We start from the raw sequence: 25,034 nt of genomic DNA on the forward strand, positions 1-25,034 counted from the left end.
AGTTGGCTAGTCCTCCCTCGCAGGGCAGCTTAGCTTAGAGAATGTCTGAGTTGTTTCTCCCTAGCTTGTAAGTTGATGTGTAATCATGGAAAAAGCGGAGGATGGAGAAGATGGTAGTGCATTCTACACAGGTTGGGGGGGACCCCGGTGTTTTCATTAAAGAACCATTAAACTGAACACACCTTAGACCAGTCTAACCCCTATGATGCAGATGCACACAGGTTTTCTCCTCTGATGCCATCCCATTTAGAGATGTGCCTGTGCTCTCAGGAGGGTGGAAGCTAGTTGTAGGATTTATCAGGGTGACACATTGAGTATTTTCCTATTTTATCTTTTGACACCTTGCACTTTCATGTTAATTATCCGTGTTGATTTCCAATCCATATCCTAAATCATCACCTAATCCATGCAACTAGCAGGACAATTCACTGATTTATGGTGAGGATTGTAAAAATGTACCATCACTATATAGGTCTTCAGCGGTAGCCTCATAAAAGACCACAACAATGGGGCAGTGATTCTGGGACCAGAGGCCTCTCTCCCTGTCTTTGGGCGGGTTTCTAGGTGTCACCTAGGTAACATATCATAAGTCGAGATGCTGCCTTCTCTCTCGATGTCTACCTCCACATTACTAACCGCTGATCAATGGAACAGACTTCTTTTAACATGTAGGGAAATAGCATTGTATTTATTCTTGGTTAGTGGAAGAGGATTGGATTGGACCGGTCTGTCTCCTTCCACATCTTCTCTCTCATTCTTCCGTCTTCTCTACGGGTCCGTATTGCAGAGTTGGTAAATATCTGTCCATGAATAAGCCAGCTACATCATCTCCTTCAATCCTGACAGCAGTCTCTCCAGGGAGGTATTCTGATCCCCGTTTTGTGGGGAAACTGAGGCTCAGAGAGAGGTCGTGAGACTTACACGGGTGTATTGACAGAGTGCTTTTGTGTTGAGCCCTTCTGATGCAAAACTGCATTTTAACTCAGCCCCCAGGGGAGCTTGATGATCTTACACATGTGGAAGCCCTGACCTGGGACTAGCACCCACCGAGCTGGGGCCATTCCTGGAAGGGTCACTCCATCTTTCTCTGCCTCAGTAACTTGACCTGAGAAATGGGCATCATGGCCCCAACCCCCAGAGATGGCTGTGAGGATTAAATAGGACACGTGAACAGCCCCCTACAGAGTGGGGCGGCTCAGGGTGGGGTAAAGGTCTTAGTTGAATTTAAAACAGGCCCTTCCTCTGGCTCCTGGTACCTGCCTCCCACCAGGAAACAGACGATTAAAGTGTCTGCTTCATGACTAAACAGGAAGCTGCACCTCAAAAGTCTGCAGACAAACCTATCAGTCTGATGCTTTATAAACTCTCTGAACTCTTGACAAGGGGGCCGGCGTGGAGCCAGAGCACGCTTGGGCTTCCCGGGGAACGGCCCCTACTATTAAAAGCCTGGTGCCTGGGGTTCCGCCTCGTTTCAAAGGTGCTGCTCCAAGGGTGTGACCTTGGACACGTACATGGCACCTGGTCCCCACTAAGTGCTACTTGAATGCGTACAGAGGGATAAAGTGCAAACATCTTGGCTATTTTAGCACCTTGGAACTATTTTTTCCAGTGCAGTGAGGGGATAGAGGCTGTTAGTTTCTGGATGTTATTTTGAGGGTAAATCCAGAAGCATTTGCATACGGAGGGGATGTGGGCTGTGACCAAGATTGACCTGAACCACCGGAAGAGGGGAGTGTGCATTTCCTATGATGGGACGAGAGGAGCAGGCGGCCGGGCGGGGGGGCAGGGCGGCAATGATTGTGGCAATCAGGAGACTGGTTTGGACCGTGTTAAGTTTGAGATGCCCAGCCGGTAGTTCGAGATCTAAGTCTGAAGTGCAGGGCTGAGGTCCAGGCTGAAAACATGAATTATTTGACCACTGTCAGGATAGAGGCTTTTTTTTTTTTTTTTAAGGGGGAGTGGTCGGACAATCCTCTGCTCTTGGGTTTGGAACCAGCCAGTGTGTCGTAGAGACAGGCAAGTGTAATGAGGGAGCTGCCTTCGGGCCACGGGCACCTGGATTTGCCAGTGGGCCTTTTTGCTTCAAGAGATGGCCTGAAATGCATGGTCCAGACCGTGTGCAGAGCCACTACTGAGGAGGTGGTTCTCTTGTCCTGGGCGGCAGCAGCCCGTGACTAACCCCATCCAGTCCCAATCAGACCAACCCTATTGGAGCCCAACATGTGGGAGTCTAGGCCTGCAGCTGAAGAACTGCAGAAAAGATCTCATTATTGGGTGTTCTCTGCCTTGAAGATGGGAGTTCAGAGAGCTCATGCCTTTTGAGAGACTATTCTGGTTTACCTAAGGATGCAAGTATAGCGACATCCAGCAAAAGGTGGGATGACTCCCTGCAAGAAATTAATCCCAGAAAGTATTTCTACATCAAGCACTCAAAACGGACTCTGGCCTTCTAATTTGGCCATTGAAAAGGGATTGAGAAAGGAAAAGGGATTATTTAAAATTGAAGAGAAAATGTGATATAATTGAATGCCTGTAAAATATATAGCTCCTGTCTCCTTTCTAAGCGCCTTCAGTGCTCTGGGCAGGGGCTATAAAAATAGTAACTTGCCAACCAGAGAAAAACAGGAAGAAAGTGTACAGTCTTATGAATTTGCATGCCCACTGAGGTTGTATCACTCGTAAGAAGGAAGCAGGGGTCAAATGAGGGAGAATTACGTTTGAGTTGCTCCATCATGAAATTCTGATTTTCTGATGTGCTCTGCCACAGATGCCAGTTATCTCCTTAGTTGGCCATGATTTGAAACTACATGACATGCCAGCAACCGAGCCATTTTGTCTTGCTTTAAAAAAAAAAAAAAACCCACCATAATCTTGCTGATGAACTTTGATTTCAGAGATCCCTATATCTTTGTACAGAGGCCCTCATCTCAGTGATTATTACCCTGATTTGGGGTTAATTCTGGCACACATGTTAAGACGATATAGAATTGGGGCTTAAACTACAGCCAGAGGGTTGAGTTCTATCCTGGGCTCTCAGCGGCCCTGGGTGAAGAGTTACTCATTTAAATGGATGGTATTAGCAGGAGTTGGAAGCATAAGAGGTCGAAGGTGATTTTTTTTTTTCTTCTCAAAAATGGTTTTGCAAATCTTTTTCAGAGCTGATAGACACACACCTTAGCTGGATACAAAACATATTATGAAACAGAATGACTGTGATCTTTGATCCAAGAAATCAAAGTTAAAGGTAATTGATATCTTCTGCCTTTCCTTTTGTTTTCCAGCTGTGTGTTTCCTTAACTTGAATTTTTTTTTTTTTTTTTTTTTTTGAGTAACAGACGACTTTACAACCTGAAGGCCCTCTCTCATTTTCCAACATTTCCTACTCTTAAGGGCTAGACCCCACCACTCTGTAAGGGGGAACCCCCAGGGGACATACCTGAGCTTCTCAGAGGCTGGAGGTCGGGGTGGGGAGTAGGGGTGGCCATGAGGCTCTGGGGATCTGCATGCTCTCCCAGTGGCCCCATCACCCTCTTCCAGGGAGAAGGCAGCAGCGCCAGGTTCCAGCCTTTGGCAGCTCTGCTTCTGCCCTGAGCCAGCTCCCTTTTGGCTTTGTACACTTTGCTTGGTGTTTCCAGTTAAGGACGGCAGGGCGGTCTGCATTGGGGAACGAGAGAGGGGGCAGGTGAGTCAGGAACCTCTGGAAGTGCCCTGTGCTTAGGTAATTTCCAGTCTTGATCTCATCAACTCAAACCTCCACCGCCCCCCACCCCCCGCCCAGGGGCCCTCTTGCGCACTTTGGAAGGGGTTAACCATCCCCGCGCTTTCTGGATGTGAAACCAGGCTCTGGACCTGGGCTAGAGCTGGGTGTGGTTTTCCCACTGAGCTCAGTGGGGCCTCTGGCCTTAGCTGTAGATCCCCTCCATCGACTTTGGGTCCTGGGCCTGCACAGAAGAGCCTGGGAACCAATGCAGACTTGACTGTGTGGGGAGCCAGAGGCTTGGGGTAGAGAGGCCACGTGGGATGGTGAGGATGTCGCTTTACCTTTCTGTGCCTCAGCTGTTTAGATGCCACTGCTGTTATTCTCTGCACAATGATTGGAATCAGGTAGCACGTGCAGTGACCAGCATGTGGTGAGCGCTTGCCAGAAATCATCCAGCATCAGTATTGCTGGCTTATGTCCCTCCTGATGTCCCACTGGGCCTTGGCTTTCAGATTGTCTGTCTGTCGGTGAAAGTGGGTTTGCTACATCATAGGCCAGACCCCGAGTTCTCTGCAGCAGCACAGTGATGGCTCACTCTGAAAACCCAGTTTGTTAGAACAATCATCAGCTTTCATGTCCCTTAGCACACACAGGTGAGGGAGCTGACGTCCCAAACCTGGTTTCCCAGAGGGTGGGGCCCACGGAGAAGTACCAAAACTTCCCCACAGCAGCATGAACCTTAGCAGGGGGAGGGTTTCCCTGGCACATTCTCCACCAGTGACTCTCAGACACCATCAACAGGCAAAAGGCAACAGTAACACTCAGCGAAACTTGGCTGGACATACCCACCCGGAGCCAGAGTCCCTCCCGAGAACTTTGCATCCGGCGAATCAGGATGACAAAAATGCAGCTGAAATATCAGCGCTGAGACTCAGCCACTTAGTCAAAGGGCCTTTTTAATGCGCTTCTTCCCTCCCTGATGTTAGGACTTGGCAACGCTCTGACCTTGCAGGGGCCTGTGAACTCTGGCAAGCTGGCTCTGATCTGCCTGGCCTCAGAGGGGATTTACCATCATGTAACGCTTCAGACCCCACCCACAGCTTTGGGCTACAGGCCTATCAAGGCGTTTTTGTCCTTTTCACTGAGCCGCTAAAGTCTGGCCCTTCTAGAAAGCTCTTCTTCAGTTCCCAAGTGCCCCCAGAGCGTGTGGGGAAGGCTGGGAGGGGAGAAAAGGCTGGGGAGTCGCTTAGCAAGTGAAAGCATTGTGATACCCAAGTCACAGGGGAAGCCAAGGCCAATGGCCACCTTTCCTTCTTAGCTCCTTTCCACGTGCTTGTGGGGAAGACAGGCCTGGTGCTCAGGGCACAGAGTTCCAGCCCTGGAGTTCACTCTTGGCCTGCAGAGTAGCTTTCCCTGAGAGCAGTTAGGACACAATGTAGAAGCATCCAGAGAACACTTCACATGCTTTCTGGTTCAGCCACCCTAGCGTCTAGCCACCTCTTGCCCCGGCACAGGTCCCAGGAGTGACCAGAGCAAGGCAGCACAGGAGAAGGGTGGCAGGTGGGACTTGTGCCTGTGTTAACTCTCAGATTCTTTCTTTTGGCCTCCAGAACACTGCCTCCCTGGTTCAGGAGCGACTCTCTGGCCGACCCCAGGCTCTCGAGGGCCCTCACACAGTCTAACCAGACTTCAGAAAACAAGCTTGAGGTTTGGGAGAGAAATAAGATGGGGGCCCGTCCTCTCCTTCCTGTTGCTTCTTTCTCAGGGGATTAAGTTCCAAAGTCAGCAGTTATAGAAAGCCTAGAATAGTCAAAATTCCCTGGAAAGTCTTAAATTGCACCTCAGGTCTATCTGTGTGGGCTTCTGTGTGTAACCCTGAGTGGCCACTCTTCTGCAAACTGAGCTTTGGGAACCTCTGAGCTCGGCTAAAAGAATTGAACACGCAGGTGTCCGGGCCCGCAAGTGAACCAGAAAATTCCTGGGGCAGAGTGGGATGCTAGCAGAAATCAGTTTTAAGAAATTTACCACTAATCAACCCAGAGTTGTTGGATGAACAATAATAGTAAAAGGCACTGGCTTTCCCGGATTGCCATCCCCGAAAAGTAGGGGAAGAAAACACACTTTGCTTTCTTTTTCTTCTTTGCCATTGGTGTATATACTAGAGACTGGCAAACCATACCTCAGGCCAAATGTGGCCCCTGGCCTGTTTTGTTAAACAAAGTTTTATTGGCACACAGCCATGCCCATTTGCTCACATATTGTCTGTGGCTGCTTTCATGTTTAAAAAAAAAAAAGCAGAGTTGAGTAAGGGGCTATATAGCTCACAAAGCTGAAAATATTTTTATCTGGCCCTTTATAGAAAAAGTTTGTTGACCCCTGGTATATTCTCTCTCTATGTCTGTAGCCAGTTTTATTAGAATTGTTATTGCTTTGTAACACCTCTTTATATATGAATGACCTTTGTCATGTATACTGAATATACTACAGATTTCTTTTTTGGAGTTTTAAAGAAAAATGTATAATTTTTATATGCTTACATGCATCTGTCTTTTCTTTCCTTCTGGTTTCAGCCTTAGGTGTCAGGCTTAGAAATCACCCTGAGGCTGTAGCCATGTTCAACATCTGTGTTTTCATCACGGTGTCTCTCTGTAAGGGTAACAAAAGGTCGGGGGTGCTTGTGGCAGACTGAACACCACTGGCCTCAATTCTGTTCCAAGAAAGTGTTGCTCAGTGACCACCTTAACCACTCAGCGCACACAGCCTTCTCTGCTCATTAACTTCGCAGAGGATGCTCTGGCTTTTCCTGACACACAAAAGACACTGAGGATTCCGGGGCCCCAGAAGAAAGGTGATGGCTAGCAAACCTCATAGCACAATCTCTTTACCTATATGGTGGAGCCATATAAATGTACAGGTTAATAAAATGGGGCTATGGGTTCAAATCCTGATCCCTCCCCTTTACCTGCTGTGCCAAGTGACTGCCTGTCTCTCTTTCTCCATCTATAAAACGAGGATGACTGTATTACTAGGTTTGGTGTGAGAAGGAACTCAGTGCTTGGTTCAGCACCTGGCACATCGTTATCCCTGAAAAAATGTGAATGGCTTATATTCTTTTGTGGAGAAAAAGCTCCAGGCAAACAAAAGACCAAAAACTCGTTTGTCAATTGGATAACAGAAAAATCAGCTTCCCTAAACTAAGTGACCTAGGCTGATGGTGTGGGGTCCTCGTGGTGGGCTAAGATGCATACATTAGGTACCTGCTGTACGCACGCTGCTATGCATGGTACAGTGGGCATACAAGCGACTCAAGTAACATGGCACAGGGGGGGCAAGCAAAGCATTTTGAGAACTCAGTGTTTGCTTCTGGAGGGAGTCAGGACCCCATGTAGGAATGTGAGAAGGCTTCCGGGAAAAAGGTGATACTCAGGAAAGGGGACAGGAGGGAAGGCAGGACTTGGACAAGAGAGGAACCATTTGGAGAACTGCCCATGGCCCGATTTGGAAAGAGGTGGGAGAAGAGGTGCAGAAATTGGCATAGGACAGATGCTCAAAACATTTATCGGATGAATGAAATACTGATGGCAGTGACGCAGAAGGGCGGGTTTCAACACTCAGACCTGAGAGTCAGACCTGGGGCCAAATCCCAGAGCAGGCAGTGTGACCTGAGGCTACTTAGTCCCTTGCTAAGCTTCTGCCTTCTCAGTAATACATGTTATTGAGCGCTTCCTCTGTACCAAGGCACTCTTCAAAAGCCAGGGATACGGTGGGGGAACAAGAAAACTAAAGCACTAGAACAGTGAACTGCCAGGAACCGGTATATGAAGGAGATAAGGAGACCAAGCACAACTGGGTGGCGGCAGGTGGCACTGCGGACTGTCCCCGGAGCCTGGGGCCGAGGAGACTTTTTGAGCAGAGCCTCGAATGAAGTGAGGAAGAAAAGCATTAGAAGAGGCGAGGGGACCAGCTAGGGCAGAGGCTTGGAGGCATGAGTGCGGCCTGGGGAGCATGTAGAGCGGAAACCAGTGTGTTTGGCTGCAGCGGGGGAGGGGGAAGGGGGAGGGCAGTAGGAGGCGAGGTCACAGTGGGAACCAGATCAGGGGCAAGACAAGCCCAGAGCAGGGTTTTTGGATACAGGAGACCTTAAGCACGTAGCGGGCCAGAGTGAGGAAGTGAGACTAAAGGTGTGACAGAGAGGAGGTGACAGGGCTGCTGAATGGGCAGACCACCTTTCCTTCCCACGGAGAGGTTCCATGGTGACACCGGGAAGTTGATTCACAGGAAGGGCCGCACGATGCCCCCTTCTGCCTTCCGCCCAAAGACGCGAGGCTGCAGAGGCGGGACCTCTCGAGTCGGGGTGAAGGGATCGGGCAGAGACCCTTTCGGGGAACTTGGAGCCCACGTTTGCAGACCCATGTGGCTGCACGGCTGTGGCCGCCACCCAGCTGGCGCTTCTGCCCTAGAGCTTTCTCCTCATCCGCGGCCAGGGGCACGAGCTCTGAGGTTTCAGAAAGAAAAGGTTCCTCTCCCCCAGAGAGGTTGCAGCGGGCGCCAGTGGGCCTCGCTCTGGGACCCGACTGGGCGGGCGGCCGGCCGCCTCCCTACCCCAACCGCGAGGGGCTCCGATGCAGAGCGTTCCCCGAGTTTTCTAGACTCGACTGTGGCTTTCAGAAAGCCAGGGTGGTTTCCATCCAAAGGGAGGGGGAAGCTAGACCGTCTCCCACCCAGCCCCTAACCTGGCCCCGAGCTCCGAGAAGGGAAACAACCCTTTGGCGAGGACGGTGTTGCCAGCGGCTCTGCCCAGCAGTTTTTTTTTTTTTTTTTTTTTGCGGTATGCGGGCCTCTCACTGTTGTGGCCTCCCCCGTTGCGGAGCACAGGCTCCGGACGCGCAGGCTCAGCGGCCATGGCTCACGGGCCCAGCCGCTCCGCGGCATATGGGATCCTCCCAGACCGGGGCACGAACCCGTATCCCCTGCATCGGCAGGCGGACTCTCAACCACTTGCGCCACCAGGGAGGCCCCCAGCAGTTATTTTTAGAAAGCCGAGGCCGTGGAACGTTTCCACGGAGGATTGACTCCTCTCGTTTCCTAGGTTGAGAAAACAGGAAACCCTTCAGAATCCGGGCTTTGAAAAGCTTCGCGTGAAGCCGCACCGACCCCGCCTCCCCCTGGCCACGTGCTCTCACTCCTGCCTGGCTGTCCTCACTGAGGGCCCCCCGGCCGCCCAGCCCTGCACACTTCCCAGAGGCCGGGGCTGCAGAGGCGAGGGGGTGGTGCTTCCTCCAGCTCCGGGCGTCAGCTGCTATCTGCTACACAGTCAGGGCCCAGTTAGAGCTGGTTAGCCGAACACACGAGTTCACCCCCAGAATTCCTATCAGTGGATCCACTCCCACACTTTGGAGCCGGTTGTTACTCTGATACATACATTCTCATCCATTAACAGCCAGAGATACTGCGTCATGTGCTCGTACATATATACATATGCACATACCACTCTCTGAACCGACATCTGCTCTACGCCGGGGACTGGGATAATTTTCTCACTGTGTCATCTCATCTAAGCTCCTCAACAACTGTAGAAGGAAGGTCATATTTTTATACACAGTTTACAGATGGGGAAACTGAGGCACAGAGCAGTTACATCACTAGGGCGAGGCTCAGCGAGCAAGGAAGCAGCAGAGGTGGGATTCCAGCCCCGGCCACCGGGCTCTAGAACCTGAACTCTCGAGCTCCCCTTGCACCTGCTTTCAGCACACATCTGAAGAACAGTGAGCGATGCCTGATTGGTTTCTGCCACAAAACAGAGCCCACTGGTGTAAAGCACTAGGTTTAGAGTCCAACACAAAGCGTGGGGTATCACTACCCATCACACAACTGACAGCTACACAACACCGGTTACCTGGCCTCCTGCTAGGAGCTTGTATGTACATCAATGCCCAGCATCCTCACAACAGCCCCCAAAGGTACACACGATGATGATTCTCACTCTACAAATGAGAAAGCCGAGGCACAGAGGGGTAAAGTCACACGGCCCGTTTAGTGAGGGAGCCAGGAGTCAAACTTAGCTTATCCAGCTCCAGAGCAGTGTGTTTTTGCTCTCTTCTTATTCTGGGAGTTGCAGGCTCATCCAAGCAGGGGTTTTCCAGGGAAAAGCACCCTGGACCTAGGAGAGCTCAGGGTGGAGGGAGTCTGAGCACATCAACAGTTAACCCTCACTGCTCATCTTCCATCTCTGTAACTTTAGGATAAGGCTGAGATGAGAAAACAGAGGAGGAGGGGCTGTGGGAAGAATTTAGTGCCAGCACCAGGAGAGGGGAGATTCATCTACCTTTTATGGGACCCCAGAGGGGTCTGCCTCCTTTTCTGCTCCCGGGCCCAGTCCACACAATCCAGCTGTAAAACCGAAAGTGCACACACACACTTTAGGGCAGGTGCACACCCCTGCCTGGTGTCTGGGCTGCCTTTGAAGGCAACTTTTCCCTAAGAACATTGAAGGGAGCCTTTTTGCAAGAGCCACTATTCTAAGACTTTACTGCCTTGATCCTAGGACCTGGTGCCTCAGATAAGTGGCCAGAATGGGAGAGAAGAGCTAGCTCCTTGATGCCACTGGCTGGCATTGCATTCTTGGATCCCTGCTAAATTCCATGCAGCTTTCTGGGGCAGGGGGTAATGGAACACTCCAGAGCCCCTTGAGGACACTTGGTACTTGAGAAGACTCAGAGTGTGATCCTTCACTAGTGGGGGGGGGGGTGGAATTCCTGGTTGTGCTGAAAGGGATGAAGATTTTGTTTACATTGATGGCTAGTCTTTGTGGTGGCCCCACCCACTTCCTTTTTTTTTTTATTTTTTATTTTATTTTATTTTATTTTTTTGCGGTATGTGGGCCTCTCACTGTTGTGGCCTCTCCCGTTGCGGAGCACAGCCTCCGGACACGCAGGCTCAACGGCCATGGCTCATGGGCCAAGCCGCTCCGCGGCATGTGGGATCCTCCCAGACCGGGCACGAACCCATGTCCCCGGCATCGGCAGGCGGACTCTCAACCACTGCGCCACCAGGGAAGCCCCCACTTCCTTTTAAAGGCCCCTCTTAAGAGTCGTAAGTTTTGTGGGTCAAGGAACTGTGTTTTAGTCCTGGAGTGGGTATTTTCTGGATGTTGTAATAACAGACAGAGTTTGGTATACGGTAGAGCGCCTCAAGTGCATTCAATAACAAGGAGAAAGTGTTCCTTAAATCATGCCCTGTGGCCCAGCTCCATTTCTGCCACAGCAATTTTTAAAAGTTACCATTTGGGCAATTTTCACTAACAAACCCATAACACAAAATAGCATCATGGGGGGTGAGGAGGAATCATGATGTGGGAAGGCATTTCTTATGTTAAAGATCGCCAAAGGTATTACTGCAAAGACAAAAACATGTTTTAAAAAATCAGTCCGGTTGTATTAGGTTCTAGAAAGCTAACCTGATCCCTGTTTTGGGTGCCCTCTCACTCGCCCTTACTCTCTCTCTCTCTTCTTTTGTAGTTAATGAAATTATCAGGAAGGAGTTTTCAGGACCTCCTGCCCGAAATCAGACGTAGAAGAAAGCCATTAGCAAGACACCGTCCACGTTGCTAACGCCGGAGCCTCCCACCGTCCTCCCCGGTACCCACCCCACCCGGAGGCTGAGCGCGGGACCACGTGCCGGCCGAAAGCTAACCCTCCATTCCGGAGCTCGCCTCCTCTCTGTGCATTCTGAGTCTTCTTCTAAATCCCAAAGAGCGTCTCGGTTGACTTCCAGGTGTCCCCTCCAGACCTTAAGTGCCTGCTGACCCCAAATACATCCTGAAACAGACCGCCCGCTGGAATGCGCCTGAGAGCTGAGAGCCTGCAGCCGGGGACTCGGGGGACGGAAGATGGGGATGCAGTTAAACCCCAGCCCTTGCCTTCACTTTTTTGGGTCAAAGATACAGCTCTTGTACCTTTTGAAGGAAAGGAGCTCTCCAACAGAGCAACCAAAGGAACGTGACCCAGCTTACAGGCTGAAGAAAAACAAGCCGGCCCATCTTCCCTAGGGATTGCCCGTCCACACCAGGGATGGGCCAGAGCTCAAGCTTGATTTTTCAGTGTTCTGCTTCTGAATCAAAAACAGTCTGGCTCATACAAGATCACCTGTTAAAGCTTCTCGGCATTATGACATGTGTACACTTTTGTTTCTTCTCCACTTTCAAAAAGCTGGCCGGGGTGGCGGTGGGGGGGCGCCTCTTGGCTAGCTGCCCTTACCCCCTGCAGCACGCGGTCACGGACTAGAGGAGGTCACCCGGGCTGCCGGGTGAGCACGCATCCGCTGCAGCCGGACAAGCTTCGCGGCTTTTTGATGTTCCCGCTTTCTTTCCTCTAACAGCCCAAGTGCTTTTCCAGAAAGTACAGTAGTTAAGAAAAATCTCAAGCATGTGCATTGAATTTTGAGAAGGAATGGCAGAAGGGCTAAAGCAACCAAAAAAGAAACAAGAAAAAAGTGCAGGTATTTTTGTTAAGTAAAACGGTTGCAGAGTATGGCAGCTGGCAGGCCTAAGTGCTTCAGTGGGTGGGCGCCCCCATGATAGAGGAAAAAGGCTGAATTCCCTCTCTGGCCTAGACTCAAAGTGGGATACTCAAGCTCACGATTTGGCCCCAAAGTTCATTGGTTATTTTTAACAGAACCCATTGAAACCCGCCCCCCGCCCCAGTCCCAAAGACGCCTCTGCATGAGCTGCTTCATCCAGCACAAATGTGATCTGAATAGAAGCAGATCCTCTCCCACACAGCCCTTAGTTTGAATGTGCTCTGCTCAGACCACTCGTATGGAGTGTGCAACTGAGCTCCGAGTGTTTCTCTCCTCTGGGTGCACCCACAGGCTGCCAAAGTCTTCCTCCTTTGGGGCAATTTTTGCAAACAAATAAAACCGTCCAAGTTCTTGGCAGGTGAGCTTTAAATCACACAGATGTGTTTGTTGACATTCATTGCAGACACCCCAGGACAAACTGGGGATTCCTTTTTGGCCATTTAATTGCTTCCCTGTACTCAAACACAGAGTGTCAATATTCCTGGCACTCTTCAAAAGGCTGTACTCAGGCCTTCTGCCTAGCAGAGTTGATTGGAAAAATCACTCTACGAAGAGAACCGTGGCAGTTAAGGGCCCACTGTGGGTTTTCTAAGTCCTGGCTTTGTCATCAAAACCTTTCTGAGAGCTGGGCCAGGAACTCCAGACCTGTGACCCCAGCCTGGTGTGTTTGGGGCTCCAGAGAGAGGACAGAATGCAGCACATGTCTGTACCCTTTTGGTCAGGACCTAGCATTTCTTCCCTCCCACCCCGCCAAGGACAGGGGACTTTTCCACCCACCCCAAGCAGAGTTTAGCAAAATTCTTTTCAACAACTAGAATGCCAGTAAGAAGTTGACCGCCATCGCAAAGCTTCTGGGATGCAAAATTCTTCCTCAATAAAGCGTTCCTCATCTAAGCAGCTTTACCTAAAGAACTTTCTCTCCAGCAATATTGAGTTCATGGGGGAAGGGTTCAAGCGTTTGGTTTGCGATTTGTTGTCACTTGACCTGGCTGGGAGCCATTTTTTGCACATGAGGGAATTTGGCCTTTCCTCAGTTATCTGAATGTTTTACCCAAGTGCCTTCCTGCTATTGTAGCAGTCGCTCAGCTGCATTGTGCATGGGGTGAAAAAGGACTAATGCTTTTTCCATCACTATTCTAACCATGTTAGTGCAAAGGGCCTCCTAGTAGTTCAAATTCCTGTATGTATAGATGTACGTGTGTGTGTGTATAAGACACTCACGACTCTTTTTCTAAGACATCCTAGCTGGGTATTATAGGAAGCACTTTCATAAACAACTATACCAAATAGCAAAGGAAAGAAACAAAACATTAGTTTTGAGACATAAACAGGCAAGAGAATGTGTAGTAAGACTCGACAGCAGTCAAGAAAGTTTTGTCAGATACAGATGCCAGGAGGAAGTTTTGCCAAGAGTAGACTGCTCATGAAATATTTTCAGTATGGGAAGAGGCAATAGGTCCTCGAAGAGAAAGAAAAAGGATGTCTAAACCGTCAAGATGGGTGTGTTGCACGTGTGTTAGAAGGATCTGTTAGGTGGAGGTTTGTACTTGCTACAACCAAGGTAATGTAAATATATAGCACTTCCAACAGCAATCTGCCCTGTTGCTGAATGTAGTATATTTCCAAAGTTTGAGTCTTCCTGTATTGTACAAAAATACTGCTGCTTGATAATATATAATAGCAACTCAAATTAATGAGTATGGTATTAAATTTTATTTTCTTATCTGTATTTTTATGCTTTTTATCTGTCCTCAAAATATCGCATCCTTGTTGGAATTAGAAAATATTTATAAGTGGTCAGAAATCTTTTTCAAGTGTCTCTTTTTACGTATACATTGAGGATTTTTTCTCCCTAAGAGAAGGGATGTATTCTTGAAGATTTGTTCATTGTTCCAGGAAAAAAAACAAAACCCAAAACAAAAGCCCACCTCAGAGCCTGTTAGTCACCTGTCTGCTAGAAGAAACCATCTCCAGAGAAAGGGGGAATGGCTCCGTGGAAGAAGGAAGCACCTGTTTGTTGCTTGAGGATGCTGCTGACTTCAGCTCTGAGCCTCCATCTTGTCACTGAGAACTGGAAATTGTTTAGCTCCCTCCAATAAGGGACCTAGTAGTTGATTTTGATGTAACAAAACTGCCTGTGTTGTAATGGGGAGTCTAAAAAAGACACAGGAGTAATGGGGAGTTCCTAGAACAGAAGTGCGGGCTAATGTTTACAGAGCTAACTGAATCCTGGTAGATAAACCCCCGTACACGTTACCCAAAGGACATCCAGAGTTTTCCAGCAAAGACACAGACTAGATGAATCAAGTCGATTCTTTCTAAGAACTGGGAAGCACTGATGTAGCCTTTCTTGTTTACATCCAGTGGCCAAGCCATCCCTCTCAGGAAGCCAGCCTTGGCCAGTGCGGGAGCTGTCATGTGTAGACAGATCGGAAGCTGATGTGTTCTCATTTCTCACTCTGGACTAAAGGGGAGGCTTGAGTTTATTTTCATGTCAAACCCTTTCCAAGACCTTCTTATTTGTTCAGAATTGAAAGAATGTCAGGGGTCTGGTTAACAACTTTGTTTGCTTTACGTTTACAAGTGGCACAGGGGTTGTGACATTCTTGACGAGTCGGGGTAAACCTTCCTGAACTCACTTTTGGAGGGCCAGGCCCTTAGCAGCTACCCAACATATCTTAACCTTGGATCTCCCAAGCTTGGGTCTCGGGCATTAAATCTCATGGAGCCAAACCAGCCAATGCAAGTGGTTTTCCTGCATTCCAGCTAAATGCTTACGAAAAAGAAGCATCACATTAAACTGATCACAAACATCAATTTCTCTCAGCTTTCATGAGTGCCTTGAGTTATAGCCAACATCACTGTCTTAACTCAGTTTGTTTAGAAACATATGTTTCGGGTGATTGTTCAGTTAGCAGTGGCTCCATAAGCCAGCCATTCTGAAAGTGAACTGGCGTGTTGGGTGCTGGAAGAAAGGTTTAACACCCTGCCTTTATGCAGCTGTTGGCCAATTAGAATAAACTCCACCTGCCTAGTTCAGGCTTTGGATGCAAATGATGCTGTTCTATTAGCAGGTACTTTCAGCACTCTGATTGGCCCGAACGGATGGATGCTGTGGTTGGGACAAGCTTAGCATCCTGACACACCTTGTCAAAGAAACTCACTCGCCCCTGTTGCCTCTACAGCCCTCAGAGGGGAGAAAATGTTGGGAATGTCCTCGCTAATTCTCCAACAAATAGAAGTCTCTCCCACGGGGTGGTACTGGAAGGCTTAGGTTTTGAAAATCTTGACTGTTACAAGGAGTTTGAATACATCACATTCCTATGCAAAACGTTTTTAACCTTCAGTTTAATGTAGTTTATTTTTGCTATATGTAAAGTATTTTTATACGGCTTGTATCATGATAGTTTAGCAATAAAACAGTTGAAAGCAATGGCTACTTTGGGCGTATCTTTTCTTCTCTAGAGATGCTGTTCAAATACCCCTTTACATTTGAGTTCGTACTTCAAGGACCATTTTTTGTGTGCACATCCACGTGTGGGTTTACTGCTCCTCTCAGCCCTATGAGGTCGTCACTGTCCAGTTTACATCTAACCTCCGATATTTGCATCTTACCTCAGAAGCCCAAGGTGACAGAGTCATGAGCTCAACCTGGATTTGTCTGATTCTCTCTCTGCTCCCTCCACCGCAGCTCCGCTATAATCTGTGTCTCTAGGCCTCTTTAGAAGTAACATCCAGGTAAACAGATTTATAATGTCCACCTTGGGTCTGCTTGCAGAGGGTCCCAGAGCATTTACAGGCAACTGGGCTGAGCAAAACAGTCACTTGCAGAGCAAAACAGTCTTCTGCTTGAATATCTTACAAAATTCCAAAGTTCCCTCCAAATTATCTTTTACCATCAAAACCCGCAAACAGAATTAGATATTATAAATACTAGAATTTTCCAGCTGGCTTCCTCCTTATAACAGCTTTTTCTCCTATAGCTAAAGCATCTACGAGGTTTGGAAAAAATTTCTATTTAAAGTCTTAATGTAATACGGTTCAACTGTCATCCCACTCTTCAGCGCTACCCTTAAACCCTAGGGAAGCAGGGTCTCAGCCCCAGGCCCTGTACTTCAGGGACCACTTCACCCCAACATAACTCTACACTGAGGATACCTTCTTGGGGATTTCCCAAGCCCCCTTCCAGTGCCTGGAACCAGCAGTACCATGTGGGGTAGGGTGTCCCAAGCATATCAGGGTTCTGTATGAGTTCTGGCTTGAGATGCCCCTGGTCCCCCTCAGATGGGGCCAGCTCGTTCCCATTTATTTCCTTTGGGGCACAAGGTCAACAGGACACAAGATGCCCCAAAGAGCTCCAGTACCTGCACCTATAGGGTCCTGGCCAGTTGCCAGAAGAGCTTCCTGGTGAGCAGATTGCTCCTAATGGCCAGCACAAGCTTTTTATTTTTTGTGGGATCGGGTGAGATTGGGCCACCAGAATGGTGCTGAAACATTGATTTGAGGATGACTCAAATCGCTTATAAAGACAGGAGCCCCACAAAAAATATTTCCCCAGGCCCGCCTGCCCACCCACCCACCCTAGGGGCAACTCTGCCCCTCATGATTTTTTGCTCTAGATGTATACAACCAGTTCTCTTTAAATTCACTCGTTTTCTGAAAACCTTATGTTGCTTTTCCCAAATAGAACCCAGAATCATCTTAAGCAGAAAACTAAATACAAATATAAAACTATACAGATAAAACTCTATAGCCATTAAAAAAATAAGTCTGTGTCCTACATTTGTGTGAGCTACACTTGGTACATACCACAAAATTCAGCCTGGGCCTCAGTTTCCCCAAATGTAAAATGAAGATAATAGTCCCCACCTCACAGTCAGTACGTGCTTAATAAATGTTAGCTAGCAATACAACCTCCCATCGTTTAACTAATAGATTTAAGATTCACCCAAGGCTGGACCTCATTTTCCCAATATCTGGAAGGAAGCATTCAGAGCTTTGACAACAGGTCCTGAATTTTTCTAACTAGATAATTAACTAGCTACCTAATTAGTTAACTGGATAGTTAAAGCCCCAAACACGAGCTTATCCCATTTTCAAATAGTGAAATGAAAAGGAAACATACACTGGGGCATCCAGCCTCTCCTTCCTGGGGAGACTCTGCAAGTCTGTCAATGTCCCTTGCTACCTGCAGCAGCATGGCTTACTTTTGTACCAAGGAGCAGATATATAACACTGGCTTAGTAACAAGCGGGAAATTAAGAAGTTACAAGGCTTCCAGGAGCAAACAAAATGCTGACTCCTACACAGGCTTTTCAGGTTCATAAATGGAAAGGAAACTGGTTTCTTGGCAAGAGCAGGTTGAATATGAAATAATCCCATGAAGGAGGCACAGACCCCAGGGACCATTAAGAAATGAAAGCAAAGTCATTTCTTTTGTTTGAGGAGCTCTGGGAGCTGTGATGAGCTGCACCAAGCTTTCTCCAAAAAGGGCTTCCACTCTAAACTGTCTCTGCCTTCACCCTCCCAGTAAAAAGTCAGCAGTCCAGCTTGGTAAATGGCCCAATGTGGAGTTATCACCAAAGAGATGGAAACCCCTGCCCAATCCCAGGATTTCCAGGAATTCTTGGTTTTACTAGAAATTTTAAACTCAAATTCTGCACTGAACTCCAGACACAAAGCACTTTGACAATTGGATCTTAGCTTTTTTTTTTTTTTTTTTTTTTAAGCAGGGAGGGAGCAGCTCAGGGCTTTCTATGAGCTACTGATGGGGCTTCCCAAGAAAGACCCCCAGATCACATGGCTGCTGATCAAGAACCCTCTGTAATTAATACCATCATGACAGCTCTTGAGGAAAAGCATTCATAGGACGATCCTGGCACCAGATTTTAAGTACACCTTCTCATGCACACTCCAGACTCGTGCACCTGCCTGTGTGACATCTCCACTCTGATAACCAGGAGGCATCTCTAGCTCAACATGCCCCCGATCTTCCTAATTTCCAATCTCCTCTTCCCACCCACAACCCTCTAGTACACCCTGTCCTCCCCATCGGTTTACGGCAACACCATCTAAGCAGCTGCACAGTCAAAAACCTGGGAGCGACCCTGGATCCCTCGCTGTCCCCGGGCCCCACACATCAGCAACGTTTGTGGATCCATCTCTGAAATCACACCTTTTTGCTTCACGCCCATTGGACCACCTTTATCTTCTGCCTGGACGACAGAGCAGCCCCTTGACTGTCCTGGTTCATGCCTACCCTCACTGCCTGCACAGTGGGCAGAACATACCACACCCGCTCTTAAAGCCTTCCAATAACTGCCCTTTGCATTTACTTTTTTTCCCAAATTTATCAAAGTATGATCGACAAAGTGTGTATATTTAAGATATACAACACAGTATCTTGATATATGTTAAAAATTGTGAATTGGTTACCAAAATTAAGTTTTGGTTTTTTTTTTGCGGTACACGGGCCTCTCACTGTTGTGGCCTCTCCCATTGCGGAGCACAGCCTCCGGACGTGCAGGCTCAGCGGCCATGGCTCACGGGCCCAGCTGCTCCACATCATGTGGGATCTTCCCGGACCGGGGCACGAACCCGTGTCCCCTGCATCGGCAGGCGGACTCTCAACCACTGCGCCACCAGGGAAGCCCCAAAATTAAGCTCTTTAATGCATACATCACCTCACACAGTTACCTTTTTTTTTGGTGGTGAGGACATTTGAGATCTACACTCTTAGCAAGTTTCAAGTATACTTTTATTAACTCTAGTCACCATGATGTACATGCAGCTTCCAAAACTTATTGATCTCAGAAGTTAAAGTTTGCCCCTTTGACAGAATCTCCCTGATTCCACAACCCGCATCCACAGTAACCACTATTTTACTCTGATACAGTAAGTCCCCTACATACGAATGAGTTCCATTCTGAGAGTGCATTCGTTAAGTCCCATTTGTTCATAAGTCCAACAAAGTTAGCCTAGGTACACAACTAACACAATTGGTTATATTGTACAGTATTGTAATAGGTTTATAATACTTTTCACACAAATAATACGTTAAAAAAAAATAAAACATTTTTAATCTTACAGTACAGCACCTTGAAAAGTACAGGAGTACAATACAACAGCTGATGCTTCTTAGCAGTACTGGCTACATCACTGCTGCTTTCATGTTTGCTTCCGGACATCCTGGGCTTGAAATAAATATACTGTACTACTGTACTGTATACAATAAAGTACACAAAAGCACAACTACCTGTAGACGATGCACGCACATGAAAATGTACGCCAGACACGTGAACTAACTTAATGTGACTGGACACGTGAACGCACGTTTGCATCTTTGAAAGTTCGCAACTTGAAGGTTCATATGTAGGGGACTTACTGGACTATGAGTTCAACCTTTTTCAATTCCACATTTAAGTGGGATCATACAGTATTTGTCTCTGTCTGCTGTATTTCACTTAGCATAATGCCCTCCAGTTTCATCCGTGTTGTCTCAAACAGTGGGATGTCCTTCTTATGGCTGAATAATATTCCATTTTGTGTGTGTGTGTGTGTGTACATATATATATGCCACATCTTCTTTATTCATTCACCCACTGACAGATACTTAGGTTGCTTCCATATCTTGGCTATTGTGAATAAGGCTGCAAAGAATGTGGGAGTACAGGTCTCTTCGAGATCCTGTTTTCAATTCCTTTGGACATATACCCAAAAGTGGGATAGCTGGACCATGTGGTAGTTTATCTTTAATTTTCTGAGGAACCTCCATACTGTTTTCCATAGTGGTTGTACCAATTTACATTCCCATCAACAGTGTATAGCGGTTCCCTCTTCTTTTTTTTTTTAGGGGTTCCCTTTTCTCTACATCCTCACCAACACTTACTTTGACATTTTGATAATGGCAATCCTAACAGCTGTGAGGTGATATCCCATTGTGGTTTTCATTTGCATTTCCCTGATGATTAGTGATGCTGAGCATTTTTTCATATACCTGTTGGTCATTTGTATGTCTTCTTTGGAAAATTCAGTTTTGATATACAAAACTCTAAAGATTCCACCAAAAAGCTATTAGAACAAATTCAGTAAAGTTGTAGGATACAAAAATCAATAAACAAAAATCAGTTGCATTTCTGTATACTAACAAACTATCTGAAAGAGAAATTAATTCCATTTATAATAAAGAGGAATAAATTTAACTAAGGAGGTGAAAGATCTGTACACTGAAAACTGTAAGTTATCGATGAAAAGAAACTGAAGATGACACAAATATATGGAAAGATATCCTGTGTCCATTCCACTCAAAGCAATCTGCAGATTCAATGCAAACCCCATCAAAGTTCCAATGGTATTTTTCCACAGTGATAGAATAAACAATCCTAAAATTTGTATAGAACCACAAAAGACCCCAGATAACCAAAGCAATCTTGAGCAAGAAGAACAAAGCCAGAGGCATCACACTTCCTGATTTTAAATTACATTACAAAGCCATAGTAATAAAAAAAAAGTATGGTACTGGCATAAAAAGAGACACAGATCAATGGAACAGAATAGAGCAGTGCTCAACATCACTAATTATCAAGGAAATGCAAATCAAAATCACAATGGGATATCACTTCATACCTGTTACGATGGCCATTATCAAAAAGTCAAAGATATTAGGTATTGGTCAGGATGTGTAGAAAAGGGAACCCTTATACACTGTTGGTGGGAATGTAAATTGGTAAAATCACTATGGAAAACAGTATGAAGGTTTCTCAAAAAAATTAAAGATTGGATTGGAAGAGTTAATATTGTTAAGTACTAAAAGAAATCTACAGATTTAATGTGATCCCTATCAAATTATCCATGACATTTTTCACAGAACAAGAACAAATAATCCTAAAATTTATATGGAGCCATAGAAGACCCAGAATTGCCAAAGCAATCCTGAGGAAAGAGAACAAAGCAGGAGGCATAACCCTCCCAGACTTCAGACAATTCTACAAAACTACAGTAATCAAAATGGCATGATAATGGCACAAAAACAGACATATGGATCAATGGAACAGAATAGAGGACCCAGAAATAAACCCACACACCTACGGTAAATTAATCTTCAACAAAGGAGGCAAGAATATACAATGGGAAAAAGAGTCTCTTTAGCAAGGGGTGTTGGGAACGTTGGACAGCTGCATGTAAATCAATGAACTTAGAACACACCCTCACACCATACACAAAAATAAACTCAAAATGGCTTAAAGACTTAAACATAAGACATGACACCATCAAACGCCTAGAAGAGAACATAGGCAAAACGTTCTCTGACATAAATCATACCAATGTTTTCTTAGATCAGTCTCCCAAGGCAACAGAAATAAAAGTAAAAATAAACAAGTGGGACCTAATCAAACTTACAAGTTTTTGCACAACAAAGGAAACCATAAACAAAATGAAAAAACAACCTACAGAATGGGAGAAAATATTTGCAAATGATGCAACCGACAAGGGATTAATCTCCAAAATATAAAGTTCATACAACTCAACAACAAAAAACAAACCCAACTGAAAAATGGGCAGACCTAAATAGACATTTTTCCAAAGAAACCATACAGATGACAAATAGGCAGATGAAAAAATGCTCAACAGCACTAATTATCAGAGAAATGCAAATCAAAACTACAATGAGGTACCATCTCACCCTGGTCAGAATGGCCATCATCAAAAAAATCTACATAAATCCTGGAGAGGATGTGGAGAAAAGGGAACCTTCCTACACTGTTGGTGGGAATGTAAGTTGGTACAGTCACTATGGAAAACAGTATGGCTGTTCCTCAAGAAACTAAAAATAGAGTTGCCATATGATCCAGCAATCCTATTCCTAGGCATATATCCAGAAAAACTATAATTCAAAAAGATACGTGCACCCCTCTGCTCATAGCGGCATTATTTGCAATTGCCAAGACACGGAAACAACCTAAGTGTCCACCAACAGGTGAATAAAGAAGATGTGGTACATATAAACAATGGAGTATTACTCAGTCATAAAAAAGAACGAAATAATGCATCCATCTGCAGCAACATGGATGGACCTAGAGATTATCATACTAAGTCAGAAAGATAAAGACAAATATCATATGGTATCACTTATATGTGGAATCTAAAATATGACACAAATGAACTTATCTACAAAACAGAAGCAGACTCACAGACACAGAGAACAGACTTGTGGTTGCCAAGAGGGAGGGAGGGAGGGAGGGAGGGAGGGAGCCGGAGGGATGGAGTGGGAGTTTGGGGTTAGCAAATGCAAACTATTATATACAGAATGGATAAATAGCAAGGTCCTACTGTATAGCACAGGGAACTATATTCAATATCCTGTGATAAACCATAATGGAAAAGAATATGAAAAAGAATATATATGTATAACTGAATCACTTTGCTGTACAGCAGAAATTAACACAACATTGTAAATCAACTGTACTTCAATAAAAAAAATTAAAGATAGAAACTACCATATGATCCAGTCATCCCACTTTTGGGTATATATCCAAAGGAAATAAAAACAGAATCCCAAAGATAGATCTGCACTCCCATGTTCCCTACTGTGGCATTATTCACAATAGCCAGATAGGGAAACAATCTAAGTATCTGTCAATGGATAAAGATGTGGTAGGTATATGTAGAAACACACACACACACGTGTATGTATACAAACATATATGTATATATACATATACACACAATGAAATATCATTCAGCCATGAGAAAGAAAGATATACTGCTGTTTGTGACAACACAGATGAAACTAAAGGACATTATGTTAAGTGAAATAGGCCAGACACAGAGACACAAATACTGCATGGTTTCACTTATATGTGGAATCTAGGAAAGAACATAAAGTCAAACTCATAGAAACAGAAAAAAGTGGTTTCTGGGGGCTGGGCAAAATATGGAGAGGTTGGTAAAAGGGTACAAAGTTTCAGCTGTAAGATAAATAAATAAGTTCTGAGGATCTGATGTAGAACATGGTGACTATAATTGATATTGCTATTGTGTAATTGAAATTTGCTAACAGTACAATTTGAAGGTTTTCACACTCAGAAAAAAGATCAATATGTGAAGTAATGGATGTGTTAATTAATTAGATGGGGGAAATCCTTTCACAGTTTTTAATCAACTCATCATGATGTACACTTTAAATACCTTACAACTTCATTTGTCACACCTCAATAAAGCTGAAAAAGAAATCGATGTTCTGTGGGAGAATGATGGTAGAAGCCTCCTATTCTGCCATCTTGCTGGTATCACTTTAATTTCAAAAAAAACAGGTAGGGGCTTCCCTGGTGGCACAGTGGTTGAGAGTCCGCCTGCCGATGCAGGGGACACGGGTTCGTGCCCCGGTCCGGGAAGATCCCACATGCCGCGGAGCGGCTGGGCCCGTGAGCCATGGCCACTGAGCCTGCGCATCCGGAGCCTGTGCTCCGCAAACGGGAGAGGCCACAACAGTGAGAGGCCCGCGTACCGAAAAAACAAACAAACAAACAAAAACCAGGCAGTTTAGTCACTCAGGTCTGAGACAGTGCGAGAGCCTCAGTAACCCACCAGCTACAGGACTGAGACCTTCCCTTTGCATTTAGAATGATCCAGATGTCTGCCAAGACTTTCGACAATCTTCCCTACCACTTCTCCAGACTCAGCTCTGTTCCTCCACGTCAGCCTCTCTTCTGTTCCTCGCCTAATCCTGACCCTGTCCCACCTCTGCCTGTTTTCCCAAGACTTGAAATGCTCTGACCCCTGAGGCTCGTGGAACTGCTCTCCCTCATCCCTCAGGTCCCCACGTCAAACCCTCTCATCCTCGGAAGATCTCCCTGACAACACGGAATGTGGGATCTACCTCCACCCTGCCCACAAATACACCCACCACGACATATACAGGATTCTCCTGTTTGCAGGACCGTTTGCTGGTTTACAATCTCTTACACCTGTAAATTCCATGTGAGCATGGATAGTCTTTGTTCGGGTTCAATGCCATATGCCCAGACCCTGCCCTCAGTAGGCCCTCTGGAACTATGTGCTGAATGAACAAACGTGTCCAAGTTTCACACATGCAAGTGACATGGGGAACAATGGATTCATCCGGAATGCATGGAAAATTAATCCTTTCCTCATATTTAACCCATTTTTAAAACCTAAACATCTGACTCAAGAGAGACCCTTCTTCTGTCCCATAGGGCTCAGTTCATTCACTTCTAATTACACATCTGTGGACTCCAGGCTGGCTTCTAGAAAGAACCAGTTCCCCTTGCTGCAGACAGCAATAAAGACCATCACCCCCTCGGATCCTGAGCCTGCCAGGCTCTTATCTGCCTTCTGGCTTCCGGCTGTCACCCATGGCCCTCCCGCCTGTAAAATGCTGGCTGCTGTAGCTCAACGGCTCCTCGGGGACAGGTAAGAGCAGGGGGGCCGGCCAGCTGCCCTTTACAAGCCGAATGTGAACCGCGACCTCCCCTCCCCGGGGAGTCTGTTTGACAAGGTAACGGGAACCTGCAGCGGGCGAGGCACTCCTGCTCAACGAGTTATACTGTTAGCGCGTTTTGGCGGCGTCTCTCCTCCATCTGGTCCTCCCCAGACACACCTGCAGCCCCGCTGCTCCCGAGCCACCCTTCTCATTTACCCTCCAGGTGATGCAAAGTAGCCCGGGCACCCTGGGGGCACCGCCGCCTCCCATGCTGGGCCTTGCAGAGTCCTTCCGACGTCCACGCTGTGCGCACCA

At 46.6% G+C, this 25,034-nt stretch overlaps 1 protein-coding gene across 6 annotated transcripts in view; it reads left to right on the top strand.

Annotated features, from left to right (window-relative positions):
* NFATC2 (nuclear factor of activated T cells 2) overlaps positions 1-15,702 on the top strand; it is a 161,320-nt gene extending 145,618 nt beyond the window's left edge. For 5 of the 6 annotated variants that reach the window (XM_060120465.1, XM_060120462.1, XM_060120463.1 and 2 more), the window contains one exon: positions 11,218-15,702. In XM_060120465.1, the coding sequence (XP_059976448.1) occupies positions 11,218-11,273 (56 nt within the window). In that variant the 3' untranslated portion in view covers positions 11,274-15,702. Of the gene's footprint in view, positions 1-3,156; positions 3,245-11,217 lie in introns of all 6 variants that reach the window. The other variant, XM_060120464.1, reaches the window with a different exon arrangement.
* The last annotated feature ends 9,332 nt before the right edge of the window (positions 15,703-25,034 follow it).

This window comes from Mesoplodon densirostris, chromosome 16, assembly GCF_025265405.1.
Source record: "Mesoplodon densirostris isolate mMesDen1 chromosome 16, mMesDen1 primary haplotype, whole genome shotgun sequence".
Lineage (NCBI taxonomy): Eukaryota > Metazoa > Chordata > Mammalia > Artiodactyla > Ziphiidae > Mesoplodon > Mesoplodon densirostris.